This window comes from Cryptomeria japonica, chromosome 9, assembly GCF_030272615.1.
Source record: "Cryptomeria japonica chromosome 9, Sugi_1.0, whole genome shotgun sequence".
Taxonomy (NCBI): Eukaryota; Viridiplantae; Streptophyta; class Pinopsida; order Cupressales; family Cupressaceae; genus Cryptomeria; species Cryptomeria japonica.
The window spans coordinates 640,549,988-640,574,113 of record NC_081413.1 but is presented as its reverse complement, the minus strand read 5'-3'; the positions used below and the strand labels follow the sequence as shown (position 1 = coordinate 640,574,113).

The window sequence follows — 24,126 nt, the reverse complement described above, 5'->3', positions numbered from 1 at the left end:
GGCTCTCCAAGTCAAATACTTGTTCTTCCTCTTCGACCACAACTACCCTTGTCAACTTCTCTTTTAGCCAATCTGGAATGATAGATTTGCTTTCCCTCACTTGTATTTCTTTAGGCAGAGGTCTATCTTCCTTGAAAGGAGATGTTGCTTCATCATCATTCTTTTCTTCTTGTTGCTCATTAGCACCAACCTGGGGAGATTGACTCGATGAATGCTGAGGTGTCTGTCCTTTTCCTTGTTTATCATTTTGTACCATGGATTCCATAGACTCATCAATTTCATACACTATCTGCCTCTGATCTTCTCCTTGACTTGCTTCCTTTTCATGCCTAGAAGATGTGCTTGGTGGGCGATCAGGATTCATTTTCTGCTTCTTCTTGGAAGACTCTCTCTTCTCAGGTCCTTCTTTCCTCTTTGAACCCTTGGAATGAGAAGTATTCTCACTCACACTTGCCTCTCCTTCTTCTGGTCTTGTTTCCAAGGTGAATGTCATAGATACATTCTGCTCCTTCAACTTTTGATGCTGTACATCCACCCATCTGCGAGTGCAAGATAAAACGGGAGCCATCAAAGCTCTTAAGTCTAAAACCTCGGGTTCATTCCAATCTACCTTCACTTCTTTATCTTCCTTCTCATAGGATGATTGTAGGTATCTACCACTGTCCTGGGCTTGATCGGCTACTCTATAAATTTTGCATTTCTTGATGAGATCCAAGGGTAACCTGGAATGCATCTTTCTTTTGACCTCTACATCATCCTGGACATTTATCCAAGAGTCTTCCACTTGAAACTCATGTTTGTACTTCTTCCCGACTGTCTCTTCTATATGACCATGAGGATCAAAATTCTCCCTTGAGGCAAAGGATGTGAATGAATATAGAGATAGTTCCTTGTCCGCATCTTCCGCGGCCTGAGTATTAGGACACACTTCAACTGAGTTCCCTAGTAGGATGGGTACGGGAATTCCATTTCCATGCTTGTGTCTTGATGCCTTTGCATAAGCTGCCACCTGCCTAGTCACCTCAAGTAGTATTATCCTGTCTGTAGGATATCTCGGCAACATGTAGGGAGGTGAAGGACATCCATGAACTCTGATGTATGTGAATTTTGAAAACTAAATGAACCATGCACCATGCTTCTTCATGAGCTCCTGCGCGTCCAGAGACAGTCGATTGTGAATCCCTCCTTGCAAAGTCCTAGTGATATACATCGTGAAGGTGTCATTGACTAGCTTGTAGTCACTCCTTGGCGGATGATGCAATTGAACATAAGAATCACAAACTCCTATTTCTCCGGGTCCTCTTCTAACAACTCCTCTGTGAGGTAGTCCTTCATACTCAAAACCTCTGATCAAGGCACATATAACAGATGAACTCATGTGAAATGACTTGGTAGGCTTTAGTCTTCTGAACTGCACGTCCAGGTCGTTGCTAATGATTCTAGCCCAATTGAGCATTCCTTTTCCTTGGATGATCAGTTGTATGAAGAAGAACATCCACTTGTCGAAAAAGAAAGCTTGAGAGGCACCCGTGACCCGATTGAGCAAGGTTATCAAGTCCTTGAATTCTTCTTGGAAGTCGATTCTGTGCGGTGTATTGAGAATCTTGTTCAGGCGAGGTCTGCTCTTGAGTAGCCAATTCTTGTTAATGAAGTTCAAGCAGGAATCAGGATCATCCTCATAGATAGACCTAGCTCCTTCTAGACTTTTGTAGATCATGTCTCTATGTTCCGGGAGATGAAAGCCTTCACTTATAGCTTCCTCCGAAAGATAGGCTAAGATAGTTCCATCCTCAGCTACGATCGTCCTTGAGTGTGAATCATAGTGCCGGGCACACTTGATTATCAACTCATGACACTTGACTGCGGGAGGGAAACCTGCAGCCTTGATGATGCCACTCTCAATTATCTTCTTTGCAACAGGTGACGGCTTGCCGATGTAGGGCGCTTCCCGAAACTTCTTCACATTGAAATTTCCTAGATTGGTGTCTCCGATATTGCTCCACTTGGACACGATCCTGGTCTCCAATTCATCGTTCTTTTGATCCTCCTTGATGAGGGCCTGTCGGGTATTGGATCCACTAGCCTTGGGGGTCGTCATTTGATACCTACAAGAAAGGCTTAAAGTTAGGTTTGAGCATAGTACCTTAAGGTATGGAATTTAAGTTTTTCCAAGGAAATAAGAAGATTACAATTTGAAAATAGTATGATACTAATTATGAATTAAATCAGATTGTGAAAGACTTAACCATGCTATGAAAAATTAAATTAAATCTTGAATAAGCTTTCAAAAATCTGATTGTACATACCTTTTCCTTGATTCTAACCATCAACCTTGAAAAGAATGGATAAGGAAAATGGGAATTTGCTGGATAAGAGGTCTTTATTCTGAATTTTAGACTCTCCCTGAATTAACCTTCAATCAGCTTCCAGCAAGGAGTTCGCCTTCAACCAGCCTTCAAGTATTCTCCAAAATCTGGAAATTAACCTTCAATCTGCTCAATTTCGCACCGCCAAATCTGCTCTTTAAATTCGCACAAGGGAAAATGAATGAATGATTTAAAATTTCAAAAACACATCTCCCTTATATAGGGCGCTCACCTCACTTTACCCCTAGCCTGACTTGGGAAAGGCATAAATAAATTAAAAAAAAACCCTCCACAAGCATGGCCGACCTGATAAATAGGTGAAAATAATAAATTTTGATCGCTCAAGTGGGGATTTTTTAAATTTAGGATAATTTCAACGCCCAAAGGTTGATTTTTTATTTATTTTAAGGGTTAGAAAAATTAATTAATCAATTATAAGTGCCTTAATTCATGCGAATTTGTCTTAGTCCCCCAAATGAGATTTAATTAGCAAATTTGGTGAAAAGATGAGAGTAAGCTTAGTGGATGCTAAAGCTTGATCAAGGTTTGATGAAGGCTCATTCTCCATAGGCACTAGAATGCTTAAGATATGAGGAAGGCTTAAATTACTTCAAGAAGGCTTATTTGAACTTTTCATCTAGGCTTATTCACTCCTCACAATCTTGATTTGTCATACCTTCATGTTTTTTGTCTAGCTCAAACAAGGCGAAGCATAGGCTTCCTCAGGGATTTCGCCCTGGACCCTTCAGAAGGGCCAGGAGTGATTTGCTTGATTTGGCCTTAATTGCCTCATTTCTTACTCCAAAAATCATATTAAAGGTGTGCATATGCTTGTTTTGGCCTAACAAAGTCCAGGGATCTATAAAATTTAGCCTCTCACATGGGTAAATCAGGTGATAATGGGAATTTCGCTGTGGACCCTTTGGAAGGGTTAGGAGCGAAATTCTTTCCTTAGGCTTCATTTTACTCTTCCTTTACCTCAATTCACCTTTCAAGGCAAGAATATCTCACTCCAGCCTCAACCATGCCACGGGTATCAATGTTTTAGCTCCATTCAAGGGGAAAAATAGTTGATTTAGAGAAGTTCGCCTTGGACCCTTTGGAAGGGTCAGGAGCAAAATTCACTTTTTAGCTTGAAATTTACATGATCTTGGTCTCCAATTCATCATTTCTCTGATCCTCCTTGATGAGAGCCTGTTGGGTAGTGGATCGTCCGGCCTTGGGGGTCGTCATTTGATACCTACACCAAAAGCTTAAAGTTAGGGTTTGAGCATAATACCTTAAAGTATGGGATTTAAGTCTTTTCATGGAATTAACTAAATATTAATTTGAAAATAATGTGATAAATCCTAGAATTATGAATTTTCAAATTAATATTAATTGAGAATTGAAATCAGATGGTACTTAGACTTTCAAAAGATTGCTATGGAAAATCAGACTAAATCTTGAATAAACTTTCAAAAATCTGATTATACATACCCCTTCCTTGATTTTTAGCTATCAACCCTTGAAAAATGAATGAAGGAAAAATGAGAATTTGCTGGACAAAGATGTTTGATCTGAATTTCTGGTCCTCTCTTCGATGGATTCAATCTTCAATCAGCCTTCAAGAAGAAATTTGCCCTCAACCAACCTTCAAATATCTTCCAAAATCTGGAAATTATCCTCCAACTAGCAAGAAATTTGCCTTCAACTTAGCTGGAATTCGCGCTTATAGGTCTGCTATTCAAGTTCGCATGAGAGACAATGAATGAATGATTTAAAATTGTCAAAACACACCTCCCTTATATAGGGCGCTCACCTTGTTTTGCCTTAAGGCCGACTTGGTAAAGGCTTTAATAAAATAAAATAAAACTCCTCCATAAGCATGGCCGACTTGTTTGCAAAGGCACAATAATGGTTTTGAGCGCTCAAGCATGATTTTTTAATTTTTTGAATTAATTTCAAGGCTAAAGGTGGATTTTTATTTATTTTAAGGCTTAGAAAAATTAATTGATTGATTTATAAGTGCCTTAATTTGTGCGAATTTGTCTTAGTCTCCCAAATGAGTTTTTATTGGCAAATTTAATGAAAAACTATAGGATAGCTTAGCAAATGCTAAAGTTTGATCAAGGCTTGAGGAATTTTCATTCTCCTTAGGCATTAAAATGTTCAAAGTTTAGGTCTCTCCAAGGAGGCTTGCTTGACCTTTTATCTAGGCTTGTTTGCTTCATTAATCAACATCCTTACAACCTAGATTTGCCATCTTTCATGTTCTTGTCATCATAATTTTGCAACTTGCCTTTGACTTAGCCTAACAAAGGTGAATAATAGGTGGCCTCAAGGATTTCGCCTTGGACCCTTTGGAAGGGACAGGAGCGATTTTCTTGATTAGGCCTTAAATACCACATTCTTTCACTTGAAAATCCTCCCGAAGGTGAGCATATGCTTGCTTTAGTCCAACAAATTCTAGGGATCCATCCTTTTAGTTTCTCACATGGGCAAATTAGATGAAAATGGGAATTTCGCTCTGGACCCTTTGGAAGGGTCAGGAGCGAAATTCACTTTTTAGGTCACAACTCACCTTTGTTTGATCATCAACCTTCTCTAAGGCAATCTCCAGGGTCCATTCTCCTTGACCACTGACTTGGCTTAACAATATTTTGAAGGAAATACTGCATTTTAAGAATTTCGCTCTGGACCCTTTGGAAGGGTCAGGAGCGAAATTCACCCTTTAGGCCAAATTTTCAATCTCCTTCACTTCAATTCATCTAGACTCCTTCATTTCGAATCCACTTCTCAACTTGCCAGTATTGGTTTGATCTTCACAAGGCGAAAAAGGTCAAATTTTCTCAAAAACCTAGCCAGGGACAGGACCTATCTTGAATTTCGCTCTGGACCCTTTGGAAGGGTCAGGAGCGAAATTCTCATTTTAGCACAAAATATGCATCATTGATGGTCAAAAATGTCTCCAAGGAATTCCAAATAGCCTCTTTCATCTTTGTTTAGGCCTGGCTTCACTCAAGTTTTGAAGGAAAAGGTGTTTTTAGGGTTTTTCGCTCTGGACCCTTTGGAAGGGTCAGGAGCAAATTTCTTGCTTGTAGCTCATTTTTTCATCATTTCAACTTTAATCCACCTCACAAGGCAAGAAAATACTTCTCTTCTCTCATCCAACCCAAGTTTAACCTGATTTTGCAAGGCAAAATAGGTGATTGAAAGATTTTCGCCTTGGACCCTTTGGAAGGGTCAGGAGCGAATTTCCTCCTCTGGCCTAAAATCATCACTTCTGGAGACAACAATCAACTCAAGGGCAATCTCAAGGGCATCTTTCACCTTGGCCTAGGCATGGTTTAGCACAAATTTGAAAGGAATATGTAGATTTTAGGATTTTCGCTTTGGACCCCTTGGAAGGGTCAGTAGCGAAAATCTTGTTTTAGGGTTATTTCCTCATCCTTTCAACTTCAAATCACCTCCAAGACTTAGAAAACAAGGTGATTTTAAGATTTTCGCCCTCGACCCTATGGAAGGGTCAGGAGCGAAAATCACTTTTTAGGCTCAATTCCTTCATCTTAAATGGTTTTTAGCAATTTAAAGTCACTCTCAGGAGCAACTTCTCCTCGATTTTACCTTAGCCCATACTTGATCTAGCACAAAATTGATAGCAAATAGAGGTTTTGAGAAAATTCGCTCTAGACCCTTTTGAAGGGTCAAGAGCGAAAATCTCATTCTTGACCAAAAATCTCCATTTGGGCTACAATCTTCATTTTCCCAAGGTCTAAAAACTCTTCTTCAAGGCAAAAAATGTATCAACTTTCTCAATTACGCCTTAAAAGTCAACAACCTTGGTCATATCTTTCCAAAACTCCTTCAATCATCATCAAGTGCATTTGTTCATCAGTTTCTAAAATCATCACTTCCATCTCTCTCTGACCACTGACTTTGCTCAATCGACTCAAACCTGGAGGAAAACAGGACTCTGACAAGAAAACCATCAATCGAGACCTACCCTGACCTGAGACCTATTCACCCTCTTTCTCGATCTAACCATTCGATTCACAACTAATGACCTCCCAAAACTAGGCTAGACTCAGCTTGAAAGAAACCCTAATTCGAGCTTTCAGAGATAAACCCTAATCTAGCCAGCCCAGGCGACCACTCACTCACTCCAAACCTAGCAAGCAGAGAGAAAACCTAAGGGAAAGCAAAAACCCAAGAAAAAGAGGGGGTCCCCATTCTGATGGGGCGATGTGTGAAATGGTCGCAAAATATCCACAATTACATTATCAGGATATAGCTCAGAGGGAAAAGAACAACCCTGCTTATGCCGTTGGTCAATATGAGCATGTCAATGACGCCCTCACAATGTGTTTGGTCAGGCTGATGCAAGGGGGACTACACATAAGGCTCTCAGAGCAAGCTACCAATTTGTTACAAAGGTATGGCGCCTGGTTCATTCAGTTCCCAAAATTCTCCTACATCCGAATAGCTGGCTTTGAAGGTGCTCTTTTCCGACTTCCACAATATCCAATTGACAAAATAGTTCTTCTGGAAGTTGCAAGACATGCATGTTCGGTGAACAATTTATTTAGAGACAAGAAGTAGTCCGGATTCGCCTTCCCTATGATTATAGGTAACCTTGATGTCCGTTTAAAGAATCCAGCCCATGCAGAAGAATCCCTTGCTGAGTTAGCCTCCTATGGCCTACAAGGACATTTCCCAAGGAAATGTTTTGATCATGACAATCTGGCGAAGAGAGCCTATGACAGGTGCTACACAGTAAAGGAATCAATTGAAGATTATTGGAAAAATTGTTTTGATGACTATGAGGTCCGACGGCGCGAATATGAATATCGTCGGGTCCCCGATCATTTAACGGATTCTGGAAATTGCTTACAAGTCCGAGAGTTTGAGGCAGTAAGACATCTCTTGCCAGGCATCGATTGGTCACAGGATTTAATCAGTGATTATGAGGTAGTTATGGCAGCCCCAGGAAGGTACACTGATTAGTGGTTACACCAGCAGATTGAGCGGCTAATTCATGAGGGAGTCCAGTTCACCTACCATATGATTGGTAGCCTTGATTCTCAGTCCTTTGAAGATGAGGGAACCTTGAGTGCACCAAAGGAAGAGGTTGAAGAGCCCGAAAAAAGGAAGAAAGCTAAAGCCAGCAGAGGGACTTGGACATTGTAATGTCCCACCTTTTTAGCATCTCAGTGGAGTTCTTAGCCTTTACATTCTCCGAAGGCTAAGTGGAGAAATAAGGAGAAATTGATTAAATTAATTTTTTATTAAGTCATTAAATAAAATAAAATAAAAAAAGGTGACTTTATATTTAATTAATTTAATTAAAAGTGACTTAAGTGATTTATTTAAATATTTTAATGTTATTATAAAGTTATAAAGTAACTTTATAATAATAAAGTCACTTTAATATTATAATGTGTGAATATGTCTTTAATCCCACATTGGCCAAGAAAGTGTTCGAGCTCTCATAAGAAAGAATAAAAAGGGACTTAAGAGCTCATTTTATATCATCCATCCAGAGAATTGATATTTGTTTGTTATGAACTTGGGAGAAGAAGCCAAGGGTTTCTGATTCAGTCAGCCATTGGAGAGCGACAATTCTTCAGTGTTGCAACCATTTGAGGTGGTGAAATATCCACTGAATTTGGCATTTCAGGAGAGCTTCATTCTGGAGTTCTATTTGGGCTTTAAAAAGAAGGGAAGACATCTAGGGTATGCAGATTTTCGAATATATATTAATTGCAGACCTACAGTTTCATTTGGCAGCCATTAAAAATCAGAATTGAAGCAATCATTTCAAGATACAATTGCTGCTACAGTACCTGCGCTACAGTAAACGCTACAGTAACCGTGCTACAGTAGACACTACAGTACTCGCGCTACAGTAATCCGTGAATAGTGAAACGCTACAGTGGCGTGAATAGTGACGTGCTATAGTACTAAGAAAACAGGCATTTAATTGGCAAATTATTCGTAGCTACAGCAGGAACGTGTTTAATTGGCAGTCCATTGAAGAGTGGAGACCATCATTTGCAGCAAGCATTTTACATATCAGGTTCTCTAATTTTGCTGTCATAAGTTTTGAAAATTGCATGTTATACCTTTGTAACTATTTGGTGTGAGAATAACTAATAAAAACTTCATCATGCTGCTGCCACATAATTTCTAGTTTGCATGCCAAGTGTTTGATGATTTGTCAAGCAGCTGTAGTTGTTATTTTTAGTTACTTATGTGCATCAAAATCAATTGGCATATCATTTCTATGACATTGTTAGTCAATCTTTCATGGTTAGAGGCATTCAAAACATTAATTGCAGTGTACAAGACCTAAACAATACAAACAGAAAACTCATAACAGCAAGTACAGACTTTGCAAGACAAGTGTTTGACAAAATTCCCAAGGGTAGAAATCAATGATTTAAGGGCAAAGTTAGTAAGGGTTCTTACAGACATCTAAAAGGACAAGAAGGGAGAAGATCCCTATTAGGAGACCGGAGGTCACTTCATCGTCAAAAGACCCCAGTTCATCTGATGATGTAATTGAACTTGATTATATACCTGCTTCGCCTTCCTAGAGTGTTGTTGATGCATTCGGAGCTGATGATCCTCCTGCACAAGACAGGCTAAATACAAAGGTGAGGGTCATTGAGTCTGCCGAACCTGAGAATCAAGTTGAGGAAGGAGAAATTTCGTCCACTCAAGGGCTTGAGATGCATGAACCCATCCAGGGGAGTTGCCATGAATTGCAATTGCATAGTACTGCCAAGGATGACACCACTGTTGAAGGAGAGCAAAGGACGGATGAGACCTGGGAGCCTGTTAGAACTGAAGAACAACCATCACATGGAGATACTAGACAGTTGTTCAGCGTAGTAAGAGAGAATTCAGCTGCAAGCAAAGGACTTGACACTTCCTCAACTCCTCCTGTAACAGATCAGCTACAAATATGCAATGAACCAGTTGAAAGCATTAAGGAGCAGAGTGGGAATTTAACCATAGCATCCGGGCAGACCATACCTCAAGATTGGTTAGTTGCTTGAGCTCAGCGAAAGGCAGCCACCAAGCCACCTATTGACTTGGAGGACATTTTCTCGCAAATAGGGGAAGCAAAGTCCAAAGGGAAGAAAAAGCCTAAAGCCTATTCCCGAATAACCAAGGATGAACAAAGGAACCGTACCCTCCATATTGCCACCATTCCTGTCGATAAGCCAGTAGATCAAGTTACACTGGCTGATTATAGCATCACAATCGTCCCAATCGAATGAGCCACCAAGGAACAGGAAAGGGAGGAGTTCAAGGACTCCGTGCAAAACATGCTTAGGCAACTCGAAGAGATAACTGCTGAGAAAGACATGTATCGAGTTCATGCTGAGCAGGTCGAGGGGTACATTGATCACCTATTGAGACCATTACATAATGCCCCCGAATCCCATGTTCCCCCAACAACATTGGCGCAAAGGACCACCATAGAGTTTGAAGGAGTACGAGATACCGCCATGGTCGTCAGGGAATGGATTCAAAACATTAAGGAAAGAGGAGAGAAAATCTTCAAGGATTTGCGCAAAATGGCCCTCCATAGGGAATCCACTATTATCAAAATGTGTAAGTTAAGGAAGGAGTGCTATAACACTCATGAGGCGATTGCCCCTCATTAGGGCTCTATTTTGGACCTGCTTTCAAATCCCCACTATTGATATTATCCTAAATCCTTATAATGTCAATACCTTCAAGGAATGGTATTGGACCCTCAGCATGAAGAACAACATGAAGGATAGTATCAATAAAATGCAGGATAAGTGCGATGACACTTTATCAAATGTGAAGGATCTTGGTGAATGGATCCTCAAAGCAATGATTCCCGGTTGGAAAAATAGTATGGAAGATAATGAGGTACAACCACAATGGGAGGACAGGCTTAAGCCCAGGGTCACTTACTCCATGGAGGATCTAGATTTTGTTGGTGCATTGCAAGTGGACATATCATGCTTTGAAAATCACAAGTCATACTAGAGGGAGGAACTGGAGAATTTAGATAGCCTCCTACAAGGTATTCATTACAAAATGTTTAATCCTCCTATGCCACCGTCAACCGAACTATTCAAGTTATGTCTAAGATTTCAGGACTACGTTCGGGTAGAGCGCGCAGCCGATCGGGATATTTGGGGAGAGTACCTGCGCGACGAGGTCGAGTTTATCACAAAGGAGTTTGCAGCAGGAAAGGAAAAAGTGCTTTCTTAAAATGGATTTTTCTTTTAAATCTGAAAAAGCACTTTTTGGCCATAAAGTTCAAATTTGACTGCCAAGACAGCTGTAAATTTTGAGCTCCGTGCATGTGCACTTTTTGAGCTGTTATGGAAAGTTATTAATTACCTTTTTTAGGTAGTTATTGTTCCTCTTTGGGTGGTTGTTGATATTTACCTCCTATTTATGGGCATGGGTACTATTTTGTACAGATGAATCTAGGCCATTTGTTTAGTTTAAATCTAGGCCATTCATCTATTTTTGGAAATCTATTTAAAGGGACTGGTTTTCCCTTATTTTGAAAAGAAGTTCAAGATTGTTGTTGAAGCTTTGGCGAAATTTACATAGGATTAATGGAAAATTAAGGTTGTTTCATTTCTTTGCGAGTGCATGGTCCCCTTCTCCACCATTTAAATTATTCTGTTATGTCTTTTATTTTCAATAGCATTTTTAGGATAAACATCTGATAGAATCGTCGCTGTTCATACCTTTAAGGACTGACTGATTGTCATTCCCCCTGCATGGTTAATCTGAACCCACTTATATGCTCAATTCGGTTATTAAACAGTAAGTGAATGAATGTTAAAATTCTGAATTTATGTTTAGTGGCATGAAAATCTAGTTCTCCTTCAAGATTGCACTAGATTTTTACAAACATTGTGCTTAAATCGCTGATAATGTTAAATCTAGTTATTTGGAGGTTTTTGTTTGTTTTTCTTGAACATGTTATCTTAGTTAATTAGTTAGATTTTCTATATCTCTTTTCCCATCCCTCTTTTTCCCCTTTTTTACCAAGAAGAAACCACATTCCAGCTGAGTTAGTATCAATCAAACCGAAATCAACCGATAATAAGACTGTTAGAATTTTAGGGAACTCACCCGAAAGTTGTTCACCTAACCGTAAGTCCCGTTTGTGTTTCTAGCAAAACACATCAAACCACTAAGTTATCCTGTAGTCAAGACCTGACAACTGAAATATTGAGGTAATCCCCTTTGATCAAATAAAAAACAGCATTAGGGATTTCCTTATTTCAAGAGAGGATAGGATGCTTAGTATTCTATTTTGTGTTGGCCGGATGGAACTGTAGTGATGCGATTTCAGACGCATCAACATGATGTTGGAAGGGGATTAGTCAAAGAAAATAAAAGACTTCGGTTCTTCATTCTCCCAGCTGCCCCACCCTTTCTTCTGGTCTCTTATACCATTCAAATGTTAGCACGACACACAAATTTAATGAAAATAAAAGCTTGACACTTGGTCGCAATTGCTAGGAAAAGGGGACACAAGAATCTAAAAGGTTTGCAGCTATAAAGAGGATTGGGAATTGTTTGGTCCTGCTAACCAAGACACATTACTAAACTGTTTGCCTCCTACTAGCATAGGTGTTTATGATATCTGGATTCCATTAATATTGAATTTAAATAATTCCTTCAATAAAATGTTGCAAATATTTTATCCACTTTCATTAATTTAATTTTTGTTGCAATAAAAGATTCCATCAGCATTTTTTTTTTGGTGGAATTACAGGAAATCTTAGTAAAGGGATTCATCTGCATCTTTAATGTTTTTTTCTGCATTATGTTTGTGCTTTTGGCACTTTTTTGGACTGGTAAGAGAAATAACACGACTTATAGAGTTTTCTATGACTACTGTCCAAAATATCTGACAAGTTTTTTCGAAAAAATCAGCACTTGGACTTGACTAATTAAACTTGCAAAAATTGCCAATTAAAATATTGCCTAGTGGTTAACGAGTTGCAAAATATGCTAAAAATAACGTAGGCTAAAAATAGCACTGTCTATAAATAGACAAATTTCCTATGTTTTGACTATGGCAGCTTCTCTGACAAAATCCTAAAAACTCTTAACATTTTGTTGCTTTGAATTTGTAAATTCCAATTTTGCATCAAACCCCAGCTAAAAATATGCTCGTCTAAATACCTTGAAAAATATGGAATCCTTCATCTTGTTGATTCTGCATCAAACCCTCGCTAAAAGTACATTTGTCTAAATGCCTTGAAAGCCTTAACATCTATCGTTTGCCATCTTTGAAAATTTTGTAGCACCAAACTTCTTTGGAAATCTACCTTTAAAAAACCAAACAATTCACCTTGAAGCACTTAAAATGAAAAATGAAAGAGATGACAACCTCTTACGACTTGCATTATGATGAATGAAACATCATTCAGGACCATTATAATGATTTCTTGTTTTGAGTAACCCTCTTAATGCTTAATAAATTCCTGTCTGTTTTGCATGTGGTGATTGCTATTATAAGACTAAAAGACCATGTCAATAAGTACTTGTGCCAAGAATATGCAAAGGACTCTTGATGTTATATTTTCAAAACTAAAGCTTTAACTGAAGGTCTGTTATTATAGATACTGAAAACCAGCTCCAATGATGCCAAAAGCCTAATCATATGAATGATTATGATGACTGGTTTCCATGCTGTTATGTCTGAACCTTCTCTTAAAATGAAGACTGCAGCATACACAATCTAAAGCAGCGTGTTGATAATAAAGATTGAAAATCATTTAAATCTTTATGTGCTGTATAAGCATGTGAAAAATCTGGATTCAATGATGCAGGACTCATATTGAAATCAGGTGTTTTTGATTATAGACACTGATGGAAAGTAATGGAGTTTACTGAAATTAACAAAGACTGCTGCTGATATGATGGAAACCCCTTGCATTGATGCTTCATTTTGGAAAGATGAATGCAAACAAAAGGATGAAAGTTAATTTCTGCTATCAAAACAAGTTATCTCAGGCTTCAATCACCTAATGTGATAAGTAAGCTATTTTAACCTTTGATCTGCTATATCTAAAACTGAGCTTGTGATCCACTGATTGCCACTGTTAATAGGTGCTCCACTTTATATGAAGAGTCATATTTGCTAAGGGATGCATCTTTATAAAAAGCCATGAATGAATTTAAAACACACACAATTGGCCCTTATCTCATGGTATGCAACTATTCATAGGTGTGCTATTTTCACTTTGAAAAGCATATTTTGTGCCCTAAGGTGACCTCCTCAACACATCTTTGCAATTGTTCGATTCAGGATTCTGATTCTACTCCTTTCTGGCAGGCAGCATATGTTTGATATACACATTTTTGCATAGTTCCATGGAGTTTCCTAATGGGGGAATGTGGGGACGGGTTCTGGGAATGGGACCAAGGGCCTAGGAGAGGGGAGGGTGTGAGGACAACGGTGGTTGGGGGGTAGAACTGGTATACAAATTGAGGTGAACCAAAGTCTTCAAGGAAAAATCTGCAATATAACATCTCTGTGAGTGCCCCATGAAAGGAAAGCTAGTTTTCACAAAGTTAAAGGTTGCCATTAGTATGTAATGGCATTTGCCTTATAGCAAGAGACTCAGTGGCATCCCTGGTGGAGGTAGCAAAGGTGGTGCTGCTGTGGTGGGACGTTTCCCTCAAGTCCCCAGGTCTGGGAAATGTCCCCGTATAGGGGACATGGGGTTCTTTTTGGGGGGGCTGCGTCCCTATGGAACAGTGCATTTTTGATGTCATAATTGGTTAACCCTTATTAAGGCACACGCTGGTGCAGATTTTAAGTTGGTTTAAAAATTTGTCCCCTTCAGTGACGGGGTTCTACTTCTTGACAGTGGTTCGGCTCCTTGTTAGTGATATAGATCAATTTATCTCTGTCCAATCCCCCTGAACCATATGGATATAAACATTAGTTTTGTTGCTTCTACGGGAGTTACTTAAGCCTCGCATGTTAGGTATTGTTCTAGAGGGAGTACCTTGCTTCCTTTGAGAATTCCCTAGCTCCACTCTCCTAGCCTTAGGCATTCCCTGATGAATATTGTTTGATCTTGTATTGGTTCTTTTATAGTGATCAACGATGACACTGGTCACTCATCCATTTCAAGACTGTATAGTGACAATGAGACTTTCCTATCTCTCCAATACTCAGCTTATGCTTTTTGGGGTTCTTGTTCCCCCTACTTGGCTATTTGTATAGTTTCTTGACCATGTGTTGGTGGTCCACAACTGTATCGTATTTTATATTTCTTAGTTTTTGGTTCTTCCCCTTTGTTGGGCCTCTTTAAGATTCTCTAAAGTTCTAAAACTTTTTATTGTAAAAAGGTTACTTGAGTGTCCGTTGACCTCCTTTTGGCTATTTGTGGACATTTATATAATTTCTTCCTTTCTTTCTTTTCTTTATGTGCTAAGGTGCACACATAACTACATAGGTCCAATTTTATTTTTTTAACCTTGAATATGCCATTGAATGATGAACAACAACTGTTATGCATGCGGCTCTATGACACTGTGCAAGTTTTTCTTTTTTTGACTAATCAATTTCTTCTATTGGCACCCTCCTTACTAAGATATTGCAGGTTTTGTAAATTTTGTTTCGCCTCTGCAAAACATGCCTCTGCATGGTTAAAAAAACTTTTCCTTTTCCTTTATGATGTGTGCTCAACCACTGGAATGTGGACTTCAAAATTGGCATTTCCACCTTTTATGATGCACTCTTAACGCTTTGCTGTTTCTTCATTCTTTGTCTTGCAGTTGTGTCTGATAGCTCTGTTTATTGATCCTGTTGAGATATGATCAAGAAAATACAAAGACAACCATGACCAAGCTAGGAAACATCACTCATGGCTTGAGACAAAACCAAAATTTAGATTCAATTTGAACATGATACAACAATTTCTTAGTGGTAAAACAATCATTTCATTTCCATTAGTTGGTAAATGAAATCTTTATAGACTTGGATGGTCAAGTGGGCTGCAGTCTGCACAATAGTGTGACCCCTATCTCACACATTATACTTTGCATTGAAGTGGAGTTGTGTGGTGCATCATGTATTGTTTCTGAAAGTGGTGACACTTTTACCAAATTTGTAAAGGATCTCTGTTTTTAGTTTGGTGGATTTTACTAGAGGTATTGTCTTTTGGGAAACACTTGCAAGGCTAATGTTTGAGACCTCCATGAATTTCTTGCTAACCTGCTGTTTCAGGTTCAGAATTTGGGAACAGTGGTACGGCGTGGGTACAAACAAGCATGATTTTCTCTTTTATTTGGGTTTGGTACGGCATGGGTACAAACATAATCATGAATATAAACTCTTGCAAAATAATTATATTTAACCATAACAAGCATATAATAAACAGAATTAACAACAAAATGCAAACATTGAATTTATAATTCAATTCTTTTTGGTGCAGGTTTTATTTTTATTTTTCTTAATTCTGACTTAAAAAAAATTGAATTTCCTTCAAGTTTTAGCTGTTTAGGGACATAGTTTCACCTGGATTTCAATTAGGAATGGTGTGCTCTGCTTGGGTAACAAGTCTACAATGGACTTGGGCAGGGAATGAAAAATCAGGACCTGTGCCATATTGGTGCAGGAACTAGCCTAGAACTGCTACCTATTTCAGACTGGGTCTAGGTACAAGGGTCTGAAGAGAAAACCCAGTAATAGGGCCTTCATGTTCTCACACACTTTTCTTATTGCTATTTTGTCAAACAATTGGCATTTGACATCACATTTTTTATTTGCTTTGTCATTATACTGGTTTCGATTGTTTGAAGAATCAGTGTTTAATTGTATGTGGTACAAGGTTGGTTTTTGGTTTGATTGATCTTTAAAGTGTGAAGCTGCAAACATTTTCAATTTATTGTCATCAAACTTCAAATGATGAATTTGTTTTATGTTGATTGTTTTAGAGTACTAATATAGCATTTTTAGTATAAGTGCTTTGGTTGTTGCAATTTAGTTGGAACATCTTATTTTTTATGATGAGGCCGGTCCTTTGAATTTGATCTGTTTTGTTTGTGTTGCAGGCAGTGCCCCTACACTCTAGAAGCAATTGTAGCCCTAGCTGATATGGGAGTACCTTTGAAGGAAATCCAGTCTGTTCTGCCCCAGGTTTTGTTTGATGCTGTTTCTCTTTTTCAAATTATAATCTTTGGGAAATACATTTGCAGAGGTAGATTGTCTATTTTATACCAAAATTTAGATAACTGATAGTTATTTGCATAGTTCCGTGGAGATTCTTGAGGGCAGGAGCGGGGGGGGCGAGGTGTTGTAGAAACAATAAGTATAAGAATTGTAGATGAAACTTTGGTGTACATTGTAAAGTTTAAACTAATAAACATTAAAAACATGACAATGATTGCATTGAAGTTTGAACACTAACAATAGTGGGCAGAGTTTTGGAACATTGCGAGCAAACCAATAACAAGTATAAGAATTGCAAATGAAACTTTGGCATACTAAGTGAAGTTTAAACTAATAAACATAAAAAACATGGCAATGATTGCATAAACAATAACAGTGGTGGGTGGAGATTTGGGATAAAGGGGTAGTGCTCCTTGTGGGCATTTGGGGTAGGGCTTCCATTGAGTTCAAAGGTTAGAGCCCCCAGTGGGGTCAAGGGGCAGCACCCTTTGTGGGTGTTTGTGGGCACCAAGAGACTCCTAGGCATCCCTGAGATAGTCAAGGAAGAAATTGGAGTCCCTAGGACGTCCTGTTGTCTTGGTGGCTGTGCAGTGCGGTGGGGGGGATGTTTCCTCCAAGTTCCCATGTCCTTAAAGCGTCTATGTCCTAGAAATATGGGGATTTGGAAGGGTGGGGGGGAGGGGGAGCGGGCGTTCCCATGGAACAATGCTTATTTGTCAATCTTGTAATATAATATATATGTTTAGTTTCTAGTTTTCTGTCCCCTTTCAAATGCAACTTCTGTAGAAGCAAGTAAAAATATAAAGGAGACATTAACATAAAAGGAAAATATTGTTTCAAATAGCTTGAAATGGATGCTATCAATTCCTCACACATAGTTGATTATGATTCATTCTCTTTGAGTTTTGAAAGGATTCGTGGATAATGTGGAAGCTACAATGTAAACTTTTTGTTAAGAAGGGCTTTATTCTCTTTGCACTATACCTATGGTGTGCTTGAGAGAAAAGTTCCCAAAAGAATTAGACAATTTTGTGCATTATTTGAATTTTAAGACATAAGGGAGTCTTGGCAGTTAAGTAGATATACTTTAATTTTCAGTATTATTCCTTTCCAAACAATGTTCATGATTGCCATTCTTGATGATATAACATGATGAATGCAACATCTATCAGCACAGGGTCTTAGGAGGATTCTTAAATGGGCTTGTATGGCTGTTTTCTTGTTCCGAATACAAAGCTTGCTTCATTCAACTTTACGTGTCTATGCCTGCACTAAAAGCTATTTCAATCACAATCGCTGTCTTACCTGGGATAATCTTTGCAAGCGTGGCTTTCAAGGCCCTTCGATGTGTGTTTTGTGTTCCAATAGTGAGGAATCTGTTTCTCATCTTTTCTTTCAATGCTCCTTTGCTAAGGAAATATGACACTTTTGGTGGGGTGTTTGGGGTCAGACTTGCTGCCATGTCTCTTCTTTGGCTGAGCTTTGGGCACGTTGGGGTAAGTCCCATGCTAGAACCCCTTTTCTTCATGTTGCTTGGGCTCTTGGTCCCTCTTTTATCATTTGGCATGTTTGGCTGGAAAGGAATTGGCGAGTCTTTCAGGATATAAGGATGGATGCTATACATTTGTGGTGGAAAATTATTCATTCTCTTCGCGAGACAGTTGTGGCTAAGTGTGATTTGATTGGCGGTGTGGATCTTGGTGATGTTGCTATTTGCTCTCGTCTTACTCTTCCTCTTTAAGGGGGTGCTCCGGTGTTTTGTGGGTAGGGTGGAAGAGGTAGATGCAGACATCCTTTACGGCAAGTCAATCGGGAAGGTTAGTGGACTCCCCCTCCCCTTGGTGTGTTTAAAATTAACACTGATGGCTCATCTCGGGGGAACCCTAGGCATGCTCGCATTGGTGGAGTTGGACGGGACAGTTCTGGTGATGTTCAGTTTATTTTCTCTATTGATAAAGGTTTTAATTCTAATAATTTAATGGAGGGTCTTGCCATTTTGTATGTTGTTCAACAATGTTCAGCTCTTGGGTGGCGCAATATTATCTGTGAATTTGGTTTTCAGGTGGTGGTGAATTTTCTATCCCAGTAGGAGCATGGGGATGTTAGTTGGCACTTGGCCTCAGTTATTAGACAGATTCTTCAGGTGTGCGGTTCCCTGGATTCAATTACTTTCACACACATTCCTAGGGAGTGGAATGGTGTTGCTGACTATTTAGCCAAATGGGCCTCGGATCAGATGCAGGGATGGAATATAGTGGATAGGGGCAATTGCCTCTTGATATGGTTCTTCTAGGGGTCTCTAGTTGTTTTTTCTCGTCTCTCTGTTTGTATCTCTTTTGTGATTGAATAAATTTTTACCCCTGTTTTAGTAAAAAAAGCTATTTCAACCATAGTTTTAATTGTCTAATTAATATATGAATATAATCATTAATAAAAATATATAAAACTATTTATAATAACAATATAAATATATTAATTCCAAACACTAATGGGTTAGAAACCAACAATATTGTTAGCACAATTAATATTGAGATTCATAAAAGTTTGTAGCAATCTTGGATTCCTCCCTAAAAGGAGGTTATCAAAACTGAATTTTAATGGGGCCTCTAGGGGAAATCTGGGGATTGCAAGTGTTGGGTTTGTACTTGTAATGATCAAGGTGATTTCAAGTATAGAAGCATAAATCAGGAAAAAAATTGGGAAAATTGCAACTAATCATGAAATGGTGAAATTCCAAACTTTTTCCCTATAAAAAATATGATTCTTATGAAAACGTTGACTGCTGGTTTTGACTGTTTTTTCTTGATTCCCACTATTTTTTCCGAGTATAATCACAACTTTTTGGAGTTCAAAATGCCAGACTTCATGCAATGATGTTGTTGGGAAGGTTTTTACCCACAGTTTCGTGTTGTTTTTTCATGATGTGAATTTTTTGAACTTTATGGGGTGTAGTTGTGGCATGATTATAATTTCAGTCTCTGCCCCTAGGGTTTGTTGCGACTTGTTAGCTTGAATTTTTTTTTTTTCTGATCTATGCATTTGACATTTCTAATGATAGTATTTTGTGATTGTTTGTTGCTGCAATTCCTTAGTCTTTAAACATTTTCTAAATCAATATGTATATAAATTATTTAAACATTTTCTATCATTCAATCAAGTTAGAAAGTAAATTAGAAAATGTCTTTAAACTAGTAAACTGGAAAACATCTTTATATAGGTTAAGAATGAATAGATATGTTACATTCTCGTTTTTCGTAGAAAATAAAAATATATTTAATCAAGCTCATAGAAATTAGAAAAATGTTACACAATATTTTTTGTTTTAAAGTTTATAAAGAAAAAGGTTCAAACACCTAATTGCCCATAGAGCCCAATGAGGGGTGTTGCCCTGCTGTCTTAGACATTATTGTCTGCACAAATTGTCAAAAATATCTTTAGATGAGGCAACTTCTACATATGACATGGTTAGTGGAAGTAGCTTTGTAACTCATTGTGTCTCAAGTGAAATTGAACTGTTGACTTTGATGCTCTTGAGGAAAGAACAATAATCAAGATTAATGAATAGTGATTGTAATTTTCATATGTATGGACATTTGACAAGTCATTGAATTCTGAATTTATGAGTATTCCTTTTCGCGAATAAGGAGATATTTAAAAATTTTGTTTATTGGCAATTATGCATATCAATGTCTTTTTAATTTTAATACACACACACAAACTTGTACTTGGAGAAAAAGGTAAATCATATGGATGTACCCTAATCCTGAATTTGTACCTGTCTCTATACCAAGATTGGTAACTTAGAATAAAAATATATTTAATCAAACTCATTGGAATATTGCATTAGAAATATCACTTAACAACAATGCTAAGTCCAGTGTTGAAAAGTAATTTTAGAAAGGCTTATAACTAGTATACATAAATTGAGATTGAAAAACGAGTACCTCAGTATCACACTGATACTACATATAACATGCATGTTCAGATTAACTTTTCTAACTTTTTTCTAGAAAAATTAGGTTATAGAACTTTTCCATTGAGAAGATGGATCTTACCTCGAACTTTGATGGAGTGGCAAGAGTCAATATGATCATAAACAGCAATCAATTTATATTGCGCTTTTCTTTTGGGCTAAACTGTCAACTTTATTTGCTCCATATATCTCTATGCTATTGAAATGCCTTTAAATTGAAAACTCATTTTTACCACTTTTTCTACCTTTTATAATGATATTTTATATGCAAATATTTCTTGATTTTTTTTTGTTTAAATCTTGATTAAAAAAAATCTTTTACTTTTCATGTGCCGATTTTTCCCCAAAAGATTTTTGCTCCTATGATTTCAAGTATGGAGGCTTTCTCTTCGTAGATGTAAAGTCTGAACCAACCCAGTTGATTTACCTAAAAGAACTGCTAATTTTTTTTTCAAGGTATTAATTGTTCATGCATTTGTATACTCGGGTATATTTCAATGCAAACGGGATAGGCATTCATCCGATTCAGGACAAGCATCCCAGCTTATGGGTTAGGCATCTGTCCAAAGAAGGCTTTCTAAGTTTAAACTAGTTTCATTTGATCCTTTTTATTTATCCTTCTAGTTAAGGGAAACTACTTGTCCTTCGGATTTTATTTATCGAGGTGTTCCTTGTTTCTCCTTGGCAATTTATATGGGCAATGCCCTAGATGCCGTCATTGCAGCTGTGTAAGTTTATAGATGTAGCAGTTCAAGCGCAAGGACATTATTAGTAAACTTGAGTTAGAGGCATTGTTGATACCAAATGTTGCTAGTTTTGTTTAATTCTTGTTTGGGTTGTTTATCTAACTAAATAAAAGAAAGATTCACAACTAAAATACTAAGAAAGATCATTTCATGTAACTATTCACATTTACTTATTCAAGAGATTAGTAACAAACATCTTAAGTAAATGTGTAGAATACAATTCATGAAATCATATCATTGGTCTATTGAAAACTTAAAAATAACTAAGACTTATCTTTTTAAGATAAGATGATCAGTTAAGCTTCAATCTACCTTCTTATGATACATCAAAAATCAATACTAAACAAATGTATTTATGCATTGCATATATAAAAATTAGAGTTCAAAATTTCCAACACCAGAACTATAAAAATGATCATTTTATTTTATTTCATATAGATGAACTTATACATCTTTATTTAGTTAGGGTCTCTATAGAACTACAAATAATTCTAGGATGATGGAATCACTTTGGGTTCTTCCTCACCATTTGAGTCTAATAGAATGAATATTGAGGTAGGGTCTATTTGCAGGTGTTTCGTCATTATTCCATTCATAAAAATGTGAATCTTGTTCACATACGTAGGTTAGGTGGTGATTTGTCGAAAATTCAGTTCTTATTTTTGTTTTGGATCTTGGTCAATTGCCCTTACTTTTCTTTAGTTGTTTTATGGCTGTTGCTAAGGTTTCTATATCTGTCAACTAGATTTCTTTTGGTCTGGTTGATTCAGGAATTGGTGATTTCTTTTCTTATCATGATTATGGTTAAGTCATTGATATTTGTTTTCTTGGCATGTTTTCTTGTTCTCTCCTGTCATTATTGGCACTAGAACAAAGTTTAGATTATTATCCTATAGATTATTTTGTAATGAGCACCTAATTCCTAGTCATAACTTTCAAAATCGTTGATTGGTCTAGATTGTATGAATTTTTTTTTCACTTCCTAATCTAGTGTTTAAGTTCTTAGAGTTTTTCCAGTAAGGATTCAAGTGATATGTTTGAGATGGGTATCTACATCTAGCTACAAAGGTCACCCTTAATAATCACAAGCTTGATGTATTGGTTGTTAAATCATTGTGCAGAATTTATACCTATTGTTTTTAGTGTTCTTGTATCATAATTTCAATTTCAAGCTCATAATCATTTCACAATTTACGAAATTTGCAAGGCATTCCCTTATCCTTGGAGTTTCTCTTTGCTTTCTTTTGATTCTTTGTGAGAATGTGTTATGGTAAAAATTGAGCTTTATTAACAAATGTTATATTTACTATCCTGTGATATTACACATTCAAGTTCAATTTTATAATTTTATTCATGGGTTGGAGATTTTATTAATCAAAAGTTTTGATGATAATAATGATAATGAATAGCACCTTCGAAATCTAGGTTATACTAATATAAAAATTCAATGACTTAGAAAATTGAGAAGCTATTAGTGCATATTGTACTTGTGATAGTTGCAACTACCCTAATAGACATGTACAAAAATTATGGAAACATAGATGAAGTGATTACATAATGCCGCCATGAACAAAGGCTTGATATAGTCATGGAGAGGATTATTAAGCAAAGTTATGGTACAGTCAAATATGGAATGCCAATTATTTCATCTGATATACGGTCTTCTGATCATATCAGAGTCATAGTGACGGAGTATTGCCATGACAATTCATTCATTTTCACCATCCTTCAATAAGGGATAAGACTGTCAGGGAACCAATGGACAATCTACGACAAGCTCTAGGCAACTATATCCTTCTGGTTACTATTATAACTGTCCCATTACCTTGATAAAGAGGCTATGATGAACAAGATTATGACACCTAGGCAGCCAAGAGCTTGGCTATCCATGGGAACTTGGAGATCATGATCATCGTACCTTGAGCATTGCCAAGAATTCTCAGTTAACCCCAAATATCATGCCATGATAATATGGGAAATACCAAAATAATCCATCGTAAGGTTGTTGTCAAGAAACATACAACTGCCATGGAGTTTTCAGACCTTTTATGGGTAGTTTAGTCAGCCAGGTCAGTCATGAACAAATACATCGTTTTAATAATGAACTAAATGCATTACTAGGTATTTGCAGCATGTTCTAGTCATTTGAAGAGACCTACAGTATGAAAGATTTGGAGAGAAGTAGACTGTTGAAAGCAAATCATGTATATGCATAAACCGAATAATGAACAACATAATTTAAAGGAAACATATACCAATGAAACTGATAAACTCTCCCAGTATGTTCTACCTGTCCAAATTAAGGAAATTTTACTATTATCATTGATACTTAACATCGTTCCAATAACACACATTGAATTTATGGAGCAAAATATTGCAGAGGAAACACAGACTATATTATAATATTGTTAAAACATGCTAGGGTAATTTTTGCATTTCAAGACAAAGGCTTACAAAGCCATCCTGAGAAATTAACATGAAAAACCAAACTATCGATTTATCCACTACAAATACCTTTCTTCCTTAGAACAACAATAATATATAACTTAATTTATACCCTAAAGTTTCCAATTTAGATGAATATAATACAACAGATTTAAACATTAAACAAGAGAATTGGTCTACGCACCTGGAAATTCTGAATCGTTGTTTAGATTTGATTGTGGGTGGAGTAATAGCAGCCTTCACACCTGTAATTGTGTCCAAATGAATTCTCCTCCGAAAATATCTTCCTGGCAGTGATGTTCTGGATTTTCTCTGTGCTCAATGAGGTATTGATCAACTTATTTATGTGTATACTTCGTCACGTTAAGCTGTAGGAGAGTGAGAATGATAAGTTGACTTTGTGAT

The 24,126-nt window shown here is 37.3% G+C and overlaps 1 protein-coding gene across 3 annotated transcripts in view; it reads left to right on the top strand.

The window, feature by feature from the left end:
- Window positions 1-24,126, top strand: part of LOC131030980 (anaphase-promoting complex subunit 7) — a 184,826-nt gene that overhangs the window by 86,934 nt on the left and 73,766 nt on the right. For all 3 annotated transcript variants that reach the window (XM_057961965.2, XM_057961966.2, XM_057961967.2), the window contains one exon: window positions 16,440-16,524. In XM_057961965.2, coding sequence (XP_057817948.1) covers window positions 16,440-16,524 — 85 coding nt within the window. The remainder of the gene's footprint in view (window positions 1-16,439; window positions 16,525-24,126) is intronic.